This window comes from Urocitellus parryii, chromosome 9 (genome assembly GCF_045843805.1).
Source record: "Urocitellus parryii isolate mUroPar1 chromosome 9, mUroPar1.hap1, whole genome shotgun sequence".
Classification (NCBI taxonomy): domain Eukaryota; kingdom Metazoa; phylum Chordata; class Mammalia; order Rodentia; family Sciuridae; genus Urocitellus; species Urocitellus parryii.
The window spans coordinates 81,558,002-81,570,670 of record NC_135539.1 but is presented as its reverse complement, the minus strand read 5'-3'; the positions used below and the strand labels follow the sequence as shown (position 1 = coordinate 81,570,670).

Sequence of the window (12,669 nt, the reverse complement as noted above, 5' to 3'; positions counted from 1 at the left end):
TGAGTTTTGAGATTCAAATGTTCTTTTCTTACAAAGAAAAAGTACATCTATCTGCCAAGTGCATGATTGTAGGAGCTTCAGATAGAGATGTGGCTCTGTCTTGAGACCCTTTGGGTCCAGAGCAATAATGGGGTGACCTGCAAGTGGGGGTGGGGGCTAGAGGGGGAGTCTGGGTAGTCGCTAATGCTCATCCCTCTGCACTCCCCGCAGGAGAAAAGGTTCTGCAGGATGACGAGTTCACCTGTGACCTCTTCCGGTTCCTGCAGCTGCTTTGTGAGGGGCACAGCTCAGGTTTGTGAGCCCCCAGCCCATGAGGTGGGACTGAGGAACAGATGTGTGAAGCCAGTGACAGCAGAAGCTCTTGAACTCCATTAGACTTTAGCTTGAGTCAGCAAATAGTTCCTGAGCATCCTGGGTACAGTGGATACTGTGCCATGTGACACGTGGCTCTGCTGCTTTCAAGGTCCCAGCAGAGCTGTTTCTCTGGATCACTGTCAATCATTCTTATGTTAGAGAAGACAGGTGATGGGTGAAAAACAATTTAGATGTGATACCTTCAGAGGAACTTAGAAGTTTATTTCTTTTGCAGCACTTTACCTTGGGAGTTCATTATATGACTTACCTAGTTTATTTCTGTTCACTGTTTAATATCTGGCTCTTCTCCAGCTCCATGGGTCCATGACGGCAGGAATTACATTTTAGATTTAGCTTTGTTTCCCTAGCACTTTGCATATATAATTACTGAATTAAATAGCTTTTTCTTTATATCCTTAAAGATGGGAACCCCTTTTCAGTCTTGTCCAGGGTTTTAGAACTAGGATAAGGAACTGGTGTGACCAACATCTTAGACGACGAGAATTGAATATTGTTCTGTGAGGATGCATTTTGGGGATGATCATACACTTTTTTTTGAGAAATTTAAGTCATTTCATATTAAAATTATTAGATAAAAGTCTATTTTTAGCCAAGTGATCTTGCTGTAAACAACATTTACTTTGGTAGTTACTGGAATAACAACTTGTTTTGACTGAACTTTAATAGCATTTTCAATCTTCTGTAGATTTTCAAAATTATCTGAGAACTCAGACTGGCAACAATACAACTGTCAACATCATCATCTCTACTGTGGACTACCTGCTGAGGGTTCAGGTATGTGGCCTCCCTATCGGTTACAAGCTACAGGACTGGCCAGGTGAAGCAAAGTGGTGGCCTTGTTAAACCCACATGTCTTCATGTGCTTGGGTTTGTGACTCCACCTGTTCACTGAGATATGTTGCCTGTGATCACAGTCTTTTCTGCAGTTCTTAGGGTGAAGCGCTCTCTGCTGTATCTCTCTCTGATCCTGGCTGCTACTTTGTTCTTCATTTCTTTCTATATACAAGCTTCTCCCCCTGGCACTCGCAGCCTTTATTTTTTTTTAGGTTGATAGTATTTTAAATTTATTTCATTTTTCAAAGCACTTCTATACTCTATTCCTTCTTTAATAGATAATTTGGGGAAGAATATTGAAATATTCTTACAAATAGGAAGGTCTTTCCACCTGCTATCCTTAACTTGACTTTGGTAGCCTAAGGTTGGTTCCTTTCTGCTGTCCTGCTATTTATGTTAGTTTTAAAATTCAGCTTAGCACCTTATTACATTAAAATATCTCTGATAGAATCATTTTTGACACTTGGGCATCTTAAACAATAACAACCCTGTAGAACTTTCTTTCCCCTCATTTTACTTATGAGAAACAGACATGGTATTTTAAAGGCAGGAAATTCAAACTTTTAGGTTTTATCCTTAACTTTTTTTTTTTTTTTAATAACAGGGATTGAATCCAGGGGCACTTAACCACTGACCCATATCCCCAGCCCTTTTTTTGTATTTTATTTAGAGTCAGGGTCTTGCTGAGTTGCTAAGTGCCTTACTAAGTTGCTGAAGTTGGCTTTGAATTTATGATCCTCCTGCCTCAGCCTCCTGAGTCACTGGATCACAGGCGTGCACCACTGTGCCTAGCTAAAAGCACATTTTTTTTTTAATTTAAAGCTTAACAGGGGGGAAAAAGTCCATTTTGAAGCAAAATACACCAAAAATGTTGCTGAAAACATATTATGATTTTTATAACCATGTCTCAAAACTCAAGTGTAGTACATATGGTCAAATGAATTTTTTTTAACATGTATTTAGCCAACTGAAATCCCTTTAAAATGTCAGTGTGGAAAACTCCTGTTTGGAAAGATGGATCTTATTAGAGCTTGTTCATGGAGTTGGTGTTTCTGCCAAGCTGGTTCCCCAGGGGCAGCTTGGAGATCAGGGACATCCTGGTGTTCTTTCTGCTAACATGTCCCTGGCCTGTAGGAGAAGACAAGGGAGGACAGAAGTCTGTAACCCCCACAATATTGTTCTATGATGTGTCTAATTTTTGAGTTCAAATTGTAAACATGTAACTTTGCTCAGTGGGTAAATATGCATTAGTTTTAAGGTATCCTTATATTTGTGAAGTTTAGGGTCATCAGAGACAGATTTTTAAAGCTAAATTTTCTGCTTCTGTCTTCTCTGCAATGTTATATCAAGGGAAGTAGTTTCCACATATATGGTATGTTTAAGAAAATAATTGATTAATAGTATTTAATTCACAGATATTGTTGTTACCTTACCTATTATTTAAAAATAATAGGACTGGACAGGTAGGTTTGTGATGACTTTACAATCCACCTTAGTGATGTCATTTCTGTTTCCCAGGAATCAATTAGTGATTTCTATTGGTATTACTCCGGGAAAGATGTTATTGACGAACAAGGACAACGGAACTTCTCCAAAGCTATTCAAGTCGCAAAACAAGTGTTTAATACTCTTACAGAATATATCCAGGTAAATGTTTAATCATTTCTGTTATTTCAAGAAAAAAAATTAAAAAGGCAAATGATTAGCATTGAATTCAATAGAAAAATGCAGTCTGCCCAAAGTGTTCTCCACATCTCCTATTGACCCCTTTCCTTGTCTCTTTAACAGTGACCAAAACTGAAATATAAGGTTGAAGTGTGTATCTATACATGGCGAAGTTGCTTTACCATTTCGAAGATGAAGATATCATTAACTTATTAGAGGCCTGACCCATTCATTCTGTTGTATCTCAATGTATTAAGCATTCAGTAGTCTTAAGAAAGGAAAGAGGAAGCAAAGGATGGACTAGAGGATCATTAAGCCATGTTTTGTAGTATTTCCAGTAACAGTGAGTAAGACATTTCATCAACACTAAGAAAAAACGAGAAGAGCATTAAAAAATCATATATGTGTGTTTATGATAGATAAAATCCAAATACCAAAGAGAATATATGTCACCTTACATTTGGTTTATTTTATATTCTCCCTAGATGAAACCACTAGTCTTAAGCTTAGAGTTTTAAAAACAATTTTTTTGTGACCACACTTTGCTATTTCTTAGCAGCCTCAGCATCCACTATCCTATCATTTTTGGTCTCAGGAGCCAGTATTACCTTGAGTGAGCAGTCCCCATAATCCATGCACCTGTGTAAGATAAAACAGGAAGGAGAAACTTACAGTTCACTCTTAGACCAGGCATGATCCTGTGAGGGGAAGAGAAGTTTAGTGAAACTGCATTTCTTGGGGACACTGGAAGGCAGGAACTGTGGAGTGGGGTGACTCGCCCTCTCCCTCCTTTCCATGGTCAAATCCAATGAAAGTCAAGTTCAAGTTCAATATGGTCTCAGTGTGTTCATATTCCTGTTTCCTCATTTTCCTGACTTCCCTGATTGCCTTGGTTTTCTTGTCTAGAAAGATGAGGACAACAATCATGTCCTCCTTAAATATATTTGAACAATTACATTAGCAAGCAAGTAAATTTTGTATAAATGGTCAGTAGAATGGCTTGTATGTTCCAAAAAAAGCCCTGAGTGGGCATGTCTTTCCTAAAACACAGGAAACTGTGATCACACTGAAGCTAGCAGGGCTGGTGGAGTTCTCGCTGTGCACAGAGCTCCTTGCTAGGTGTTGCTGTGGAACACATTTCTAAACACGTGTCCAGAGGCATCAGGTAAAGGCTCCTGGACTATTCTGTTCATTTTCGCTTCTCTTGTTATGCCTGCTGGTATGACCCATTCCTGTAACTTAACCATTCATGAAACATGTATTTTAATAAATACAATTTAATTTTGCAATAATTTTATGTTTTCAGAAAAGTTATAAAGAGAGTCCTGAGGAGGGTTTCTGTATATGACTTTCCTAATGTTGGTATTTCACACAAATGTAGAACATTTGTCAACACCAAGAAATTAATATTGGCAGTCTTATTAACTAAATTATATACTTTATTTTGATTTTACGTCTTTCCATCAATGCTGTTTTTCTATTCCAGGATCCAGTCCAGTTTCCTACGTCTTGCTCAGTGAGATACATTTAGGAGACCCTAGCCTTAGTGTCCTTTTCCTGATAAATATTAATATATGAAAACAAGCTCACCGTTAGCTTCATGCATATTTTGGACTGCCTTTTAGACTACAACATTGTACCTTGCTTTTTTATTCAAATTTTTGCTGACTATCGAACATAAGCAGAAGATTGAAAAACATTGCTGTAAAGTAATCATTTATAAAATTGCAACCTCAATTGTAATAAAAGAGAAGAAAAAGAATCATTTGACTAAAAGGACATCATATTTCAGGGCTCCTAGAGTGAGACCAGGGATAATTAAGGAGAAAGCTTAATCTGTCTCTGCCTCAGGTCCCTCTGAAAGTGAGACTGCCCTGTCTTCCAGCACAGAACAAAAGTCTGTGTGCCACAGAGGCCGAGTATCTCAGAGGCCAGCGTCCCTTTCACATTGGTTATTGGTGCTAAAGAAGCCACTGGATGGAGGTTGAGCAAGTCCTAGACAGTCCTCTCCCTTTGCTCAGGTTTAAAGGTGTCAAAGGACAAAACTTAAAACCATTTAGTTTAAATCTCAATTGATTTTATTTTTAATTTTAGAATTGGGCAATCCTTCTTTCCATAAAAGAATAAATATTCTAATGAGCCAAGTGGAAGAGGTTGTTTTTATAGAGAGAAGGGATCAAGAAACGAGAAACAATGAGAAGTCACTTTCCCTGTGAGGCAGGCCTGGGAGACTGCACACTAGGAAAGTGATGGGGAGCCTCTGGTTACTCCCAGTTGCCTTTCTGTGCAAGGATCCAGGCAGAAATGTGTCAGTCTGCTGTGGCAGCTGGCATATCTGGGAAGTCTGGCTATTGCCTCTGGTGATCTCTCTGAAGGTCAGATAGGTAGCTCCCTTTCAGCTCAGGGACCTGGCACTTTAGCTTGTGCCTTCGAATCCACCAGAACAGGGGTTGAAGGGAGTGCTGTGCATGGGGTACACTCTCCCAGGTGTCCCCCTTGTCAGCTTTGACCCCACAATGTCTTAGGGTGGCAAGATCTATGTGCATCCTCCTCTATGGGAGCTGAGCCTGGCGCCTTGCTCCTGTAACACAGAGGCTCCTCTGCCTCCTCCCCAGAGTCGGGGCCTCCACACAGCTGATGTGACCGAGCTCCACTCCAACATCTCCTCAGTATTTTTAGTGCAGTCAGATCTTCCCGCTCATTTCTGCAGTAAAATATGGACACATTTTGATGTGTTTTCAAATTTAAACTCACTATGAGTCCTTTGTGTAAAGGAAAGAATGAATGAATTAGAGGCTAAGAGCGATACCTTTTTTTCTTTGAAAAAAATCCATGTTATCTATTTGCATGGTTGATGTGGATGTGTTCAAAACCTAAACTATTGTAGAATTTTTCCTTAAGAGGTAAAACCGAAAATTGTCTGCATCAAAACATTTTGCCAGCCACACACACATTCTCCACTGCTGAGGAAAGATCACTTCAGAAGTGTCAGCTCAGAGAGCAGAGCTAGTTTTGTTGAAAGGTAAACAGAGGCATATTAAAGTTCACTGAGTTTATCTGAGCATTTGGCTGTTCCTGACTGCAGGTGGCTCAGCGCCACCCAAAGGCCAGAGGTACTTAAAAGCAAGTGAAAAAAATTAATTAAAAATATAATTGGTTGAAGCACAAAGTCCCTAGTTGGAGTTTAGTTGGAGTTTCTGGCTTTTAAGCCTCTAAGTGGACACACAGTTGGGGGTTGGGTTAGCTTTTGTAGGAACCCCTGGCACCAGATCCCTCAGCCAAGTGGCCTCCCAAGTTACATCAGTTTACAATTGCCTTGAATTTGAAGTTTACAAAATTAATGACCAAGTATTTATCTTTTAAAAACCTCAGTGGTTGCACCATTTTGAAACAGCTGTACAACTAGGAAAACTCTGAAGAGGACTTTTTTCCTCTGGGTGAAGGCTTTATCCAGGTTACTGCTTAGGAAGAGGAAATAATCATCTCATTCTGATTGCATTCTCATATTTTCACACAAGGTAGTGGCCACCAATTGATTTGACCCAACAACCCAATCACCTGCTCCTTACCCTCTTTCTCTAGAGAGATGCAAGCCAGAAAAAAATGAAATAATTCACTAATTTGCTTTGCCAGTGTTTCATTATTCATAGAGAAATAAGACACATAAATCCTTGAGAAACATTTTTTAGATTTATTGAACATTTCAAGAAGAACATGCTTATCTCTCATGGCACCAATATCTTCTTCATCTCTATTTTGTTTTCTGCTTGAACTTTTTAGATTATATGTTAGCAACAAGATTTGTAAACCTTGAGTTCATTTTTTCCCTATTATTTTAAAGTTGAATTTGGCAAATATGCTGCCAGGAATGACCGCTCTGTCTTTGCTCCAGGGTCCTTGTACCGGGAACCAGCAGAGCCTGGCACACAGCAGGCTGTGGGACGCAGTGGTGGGTTTCCTGCACGTGTTTGCCCACATGCAGATGAAGTTATCTCAGGTAAAGGGTCTTCTCACCTGACAAACTGTGACACTGTGATCAGCAGCAAATGAAGCATGCTTTCTTATGTTGAATGTTATCTATTTCACTTGTTTAAGGTTTCAGGTGTATAAATATCACTTCTTTATATACCTTTTATTCCCTATCAAAAGATTTTTAAAAAAACTTCTTTATTCATATTTGGGAACAAAGATTATTAAGGAATTGAATGTAATGGAGAAATATAACAGCAGATTCCATGAACGCTGTGCCCTTCAGCATCTTCATAGACAAGCTCCCTGGTGTTTACTTGTTGGAATCTTCCTCTCTCCATAGGCAACTTCAAAAGGATGCATAGCCTGTTAAAAGGGAAGCAATTTTTATAGGTCCTAAATAAGCTAAGATAACATTCTCCCATTACCAGGAAATTTAGCTTTCTGATAGTCAAAATAATGGCTTAAAGGATAAGTAAATAAAGAATAAACAGGCTTGCCACCATGTTTTTGTATTAATTTGGGAGTGCCATCAGCTTCTTGTTTTTTCATTTCCAAGTCTGTTCCCTTGGAGACCAAAGGATGCATGAACAGAACAGCTCTTAATGTCAGGCTTGAATAAATGCATCCTTCAATACTGTGAATTTTGATGGCTTATCCCAAGCTCTGGCATATCTGTCAGGTGTATTTGCCAGGTGGTTAGGTAGAAAGAATACTAGAATGAGAGTCAGAACATTGCCATTCCAGAGCCCAAAATGTCACTCATTCCTCTCATGGGTGTGGCTGGTTCCCTCCCATCTGAGGCCTCTCACCCACCCACCGGCCTGTACACAGGGGCATATCATCACAGGTGGGCAAAGCTGGACATTGAAGTGGCCAGGAATGACCTTAGTCAGTAGTAACTGTCATAACAGAGAAGCACATGGTGTGAACTGAACTCATCTTCAGCTTACGTGGAGCTGGATGAATGGTGTGTAGATGGAGAATAAGAGAACAAGGATGAGGCTGTGTGGAGGCTTGGGGGAGGATGGTCAGTATGATGTGATGAGCCCAGCCATGCCTGCCAGCTATTATCTAAGTTGGCATCTGTCCTCTGCTGGAGGCTTGGGGACAGAGGCCCCATCCTCAGGTGGTCTCTGGAAGGGTGCATTTTTGGACAGCTTTGCATTTTCTCTAGTAGGCATTCTAAGTAGGATCAGGGTCATCTTAGGGACACAGCCATGAGCTGTTAAGAGTCTGCTTGTCCGTGTAGCTCACCTGAGGCCAATCAGAAAGGGGACTCAGAAGCCTGGCTAGGGTTTAGTCAAGGAGAGAATGACAGTATGTGGATATTGCTAATATAGGCCATATACGGAAATCTCATGTTACCTTAATTGCTAATGACATATACTAAATGTAGGAAACTGACATGAACCAAATTGACACACAAGGGAACTCTCATTTGATTTATTTCCATGGTTTGATGGCTTGCACAGGCAGTGTTGTGGTGGCTACTGTAGAGAGTCTCATGCCGTGCAGATATTTACCTTTATACGCAGCAAACCCCAGGGAATTGACACCTTATACAAATTTTTAAAAAAGGAAAATTGAAAAAAATAGCTTAAATAAAATGGATGAGGTGTGAGCTCATTATGTGATCTGTACTTGCAGGCACTGGATCTCAGCATAGTGATATTTAGATACAACATGTCCATGTAAAATAAAATTTTTTGTGGTACATAATCCAAACAAATAATCAAACACAAAATCCAGAAAAATTCAAAAACCAGAGAATACTGGAAACCTTCATGACGTTGTTTAGTAGGATACATGTCAGTATTTGCTATGTCAGTGTTGGTAATACCAGCAGACAGTTTTGGTTAGATTTATGTAAGATAAGATTATCTCATATGCCACTGATATGCCTATTTTATAGAATAAATAAATTTTATATGTTCATATATAACTTTGAGAAGTTAAAAGAAAATGATGCATTCTCTCTAGTGAAAAAGTTGTCAAATGTGCAGAAGCACTTGTGTCATCTGACATTGGAGCTGCACTGCGGTTCCGGTGTCCCTGTGTGCTTCTTTGACACACTCACAGTCCTTACATATACTTTGCTGTACATACGTTAGAATCAATAGTAAATGTGCTTGAATTCTGAAGCAAATCTCTTTGTAATAAGCTGAATACTTACATCTGGCCTTCCCTTAGTTCTGCCATGCATTGAGGTGTCTGCTATTGGCAAGCCATATCCTTTTTATAAGAATAAGTATGCTATTCTTGTTGCAGACTCTTCTCCTGTTATCTCAAAAGCAATATGTTGATATTTTCAGGATTCCAGTCAAATTGAGCTACTGAAGGAATTAATGGATCTTCAGAAGGATATGGTGGTCATGTTGCTGTCCATGTTGGAAGGTAGTTTTTATTTTCACTTTGAAGTTTCCTTTATTTCTTTAAGGATCAATATGTGTTCACTTATGGAGTCGGCATGCAGTGAAGAATAAAATAACATGAAGGCTTGATGGAGAGCTTGGGTCTGTTGTTGGCTTTATGATTTTTGTTCTCAAGTTACTTTTTTATAAAAAGGAAAATCTGTGTATGTCAGTCTGCATGTCTTCAGTGATATCCCACAGAGCAGACCTTCTAACTCTAACAGTATGTAAGGAGGAATGTTTTGTCAGTTATTTTACAATAAAAGTGGGGATTTTGGACATTGGCTGTGTAAATCTCTACTTTGAGATGATGGCATATCCCTGCTGTGGGTTCCTGAAGTCTTGGCAAGGGGTGAGGACGAGATGCTGTAGGAAGACCCCATCCTGTCTTGTGATCCCCACAGAGCCTTGCAGCTGTCATTTGCCCTCCTATCTCTTACCAACTTATTTTTCTTTGCTCTTGCATTACCTTTCTGTGTCAGGCATGATGGTGAAGAGCCTGGGCTCCAAACCTGCAGCCTAAGTTTCTGCTTCCCGACAGTGGGACCCTTGGACTAGTTAGGTTTCCATTTTTCAGTGTCCTCCTCCAAAAAAAAAGAGGTAATGTTTGACTGATGTGAGACTTTGGTGAAATCACTTAAACAGAACCAAAGCAACTAAGAAATGCTTGGTGTTGTGTTATCTCTCGTCCTTCCTTAATTCCTTCTTATGCATTCTCTGTGTGTCTCCCTCTCTCTGTCTGCCAGGCATGGAACAACTCCACTTTGGTAAGCTAAGGAAGTTGTCCAGCCTGTGCTGGGAGTTCAAAGATGCAGCGTTTCTTAAAACCCCATGATTGGCAGCAGCAGGAGCAGTTTTTCACTCTCTAAACACAGGCTCCATTCATGACCGAATTTTGGTTTAAAATACTAGTAAGTGAAGCAGCAGCAATAAATTGAAACTAATCTCTCATAATGTGCCAATACTGGCTTGGTGTTTACCTAATCCTAATGACAGGCCTAAGAGTTTGATAGTATTCTACCCAGGCTTTACCAAGGAGGACACAAAGGTGCCAAGAGGCTAGCTCTCTGGGCTTGTGGAGCCTGGAACTGTTCCATCACTGTGGCTCTAGGTCTTAGCCGTCCCTTGTTCACTGCTGCACAGATAGACTACACAGACCTCTCCCCAGGCACGTTTTCTACCACGTGTGTTTTGTCATATGACATGTAACACATTCTGTCCAAGGGATGAAAGCAGACTGTGATTCTATAATGCAGAATAGTATCTAATTTTCTCAAGGTTATCAGTAACCTGCTCTTTTCTAACTATAAGCACTGTGGACCATGAAGAGTGGGAGGAAGGTATTACCATTGGGAATCAGAAAGGGCATAGAATTTGCCATCAGAGGATCTGAAGTCCTGACACTAAGTCTTATGGTCATATTAATTTGGCCTTGCTAAACCTCAGTTACCTCATCTGTAGAATCAGGATTAGTAAAAAGTTCCTGCCTTACAGAAAGAAGAGCATCCAATCAGACATTGTCTTTGATAGTGATTTTCAACCCTAAAGGACTGAATCAATGTTCATTTTTATTATTAATACGAGACTAGATTTCAGTTTGGGGCTGTTTGGTTCATTTTTTTTTAATCCGACACCTGTTTATTTGATTAATTTGAGGGGGCAAAAGTCAACTGTTATTAAACTATTTTACATATTTCCCTAATTACTTTGTGAATGTGGTTTTATGTGTGTGCAAGAATAATCTTCAATCATTTACTGAGACTCATCCACTGGGAGATGATCAGAGACTCCCTCCCTCCAGGTGTTATAACTATGTTGCCATTCCCTCTACAGGTACATGTTTTGTCAAGAATGTTCATTTTGCAAACACAATTGCTTTCCCACCAGGTAATGTGGTGAATGGGACCATCGGCAAGCAGATGGTGGACATGCTGGTGGAATCTTCCAACAACGTGGAGATGATTCTCAAGTTTTTCGACATGTTTCTCAAACTGAAGGACTTGACATCCTCGGACACATTTAAGGAGTATGACCCTGATGGTAAAGGTGTCATTTCCAAGAGGGACTTCCACAAAGCTATGGAGAGCCACAAGCACTACACCCAGTCGGAAACAGAGTTTCTTCTGTCTTGTGCAGAGACTGATGAAAACGAGACGCTGGATTACGAGGAGTTTGTCAAACGGTTCCACGAGCCGGCCAAGGACATTGGCTTCAATGTCGCCGTCCTCCTGACCAACCTCTCCGAGCACATGCCCAACGACACTCGGCTGCAGACCTTCCTGGAGCTGGCAGAAAGCGTGCTCAACTACTTCCAGCCCTTCCTGGGCCGCATCGAGATCATGGGTAGTGCCAAGCGCATCGAGAGGGTGTACTTCGAGATCAGCGAGTCGAGCCGCACCCAGTGGGAGAAGCCGCAGGTCAAGGAGTCCAAGAGGCAGTTCATTTTCGACGTGGTCAACGAGGGAGGGGAAAAGGAGAAGATGGAGCTGTTCGTCAACTTCTGTGAGGACACCATCTTCGAGATGCAGCTGGCAGCCCAGATCTCCGAGTCGGACCTGAATGAGCGCTCAGCCAATAAGGAGGACAGTGAGAAGGACAGGCCAGAGGAGCAGGGCCCCCGAATGGGCTTCTTTTCCATCCTGACGGTCAGGTCGGCCCTGTTGGCGCTCAGATACAATGTGCTGAGCCTGATGCGCATGCTCAGTCTCAAGAGCCTCAAGAAGCAGATGAAGAAGGTGAAGAAGATGACGGTGAGGGACATGGTCACGGCTTTCTTCTCCTCCTACTGCAGTGTCTTCCTGACACTGCTGCACTTCGTGGCCAGCGTCTGCAGAGGCTTCTTCCGCATCGTCTGTAGCCTGCTGCTCGGAGGAAGCCTTGTGGAAGGGGCCAAAAAAATCAAAGTCGCAGAGCTTCTGGCCAACATGCCGGACCCTACTCAGGACGAGGTGCGAGGAGACGGAGAGGAGGGGGAGAGGAAGCCCCTGGAGGCCGCCCTGCCCTCTGAGGATCTGACAGACTTGAAGGAGCTGACGGAGGAAAGCGACCTTCTCTCAGACATCTTTGGCCTGGATCTGAAGCGAGAAGGAGGGCAGTACAAGCTCATTCCCCACAACCCCAATGCCGGCCTCGGAGACCTGTTGAGCAGCCCCGTCCCCCTCCCTGAGATGCAAGAGAAGTTTCAGGTACTTTATCTCTGTGTTCTGGCCACTCTTTCTCTGACCTCAGGTGGGTACCACAAATGACCCTTATGCCAGGTTTCCTGCTGGAGATAGAGCCGAGTTGAACACCTGAACTTGAATCTCCCAGGAAGAAATGGCGTTTTGGTAGCAGAGCTAGCCCCTTTAAGATTCCTTACAAATTATTTTAATCCCCTTTAACCATTAAGGTTGAGTGTATACCCTGGTGACAT

The 12,669-nt window shown here is 41.5% G+C and overlaps 1 protein-coding gene across 1 annotated transcript in view; it reads left to right on the top strand.

Moving 5' to 3' along the window:
* Ryr2 (ryanodine receptor 2) overlaps positions 1–12,669 on the top strand; it is a 588,770-nt gene that overhangs the window by 540,168 nt on the left and 35,933 nt on the right. Inside the window, exons 86-91 of the mRNA XM_077802933.1 lie at positions 211–291; positions 1,061–1,149; positions 2,728–2,856; positions 6,767–6,871; positions 9,159–9,240; positions 11,145–12,442. Of these exons, the coding sequence (XP_077659059.1) occupies positions 211–291; positions 1,061–1,149; positions 2,728–2,856; positions 6,767–6,871; positions 9,159–9,240; positions 11,145–12,442 (1,784 nt within the window). The remainder of the gene's footprint in view (positions 1–210; positions 292–1,060; positions 1,150–2,727; positions 2,857–6,766; positions 6,872–9,158; positions 9,241–11,144; positions 12,443–12,669) is intronic.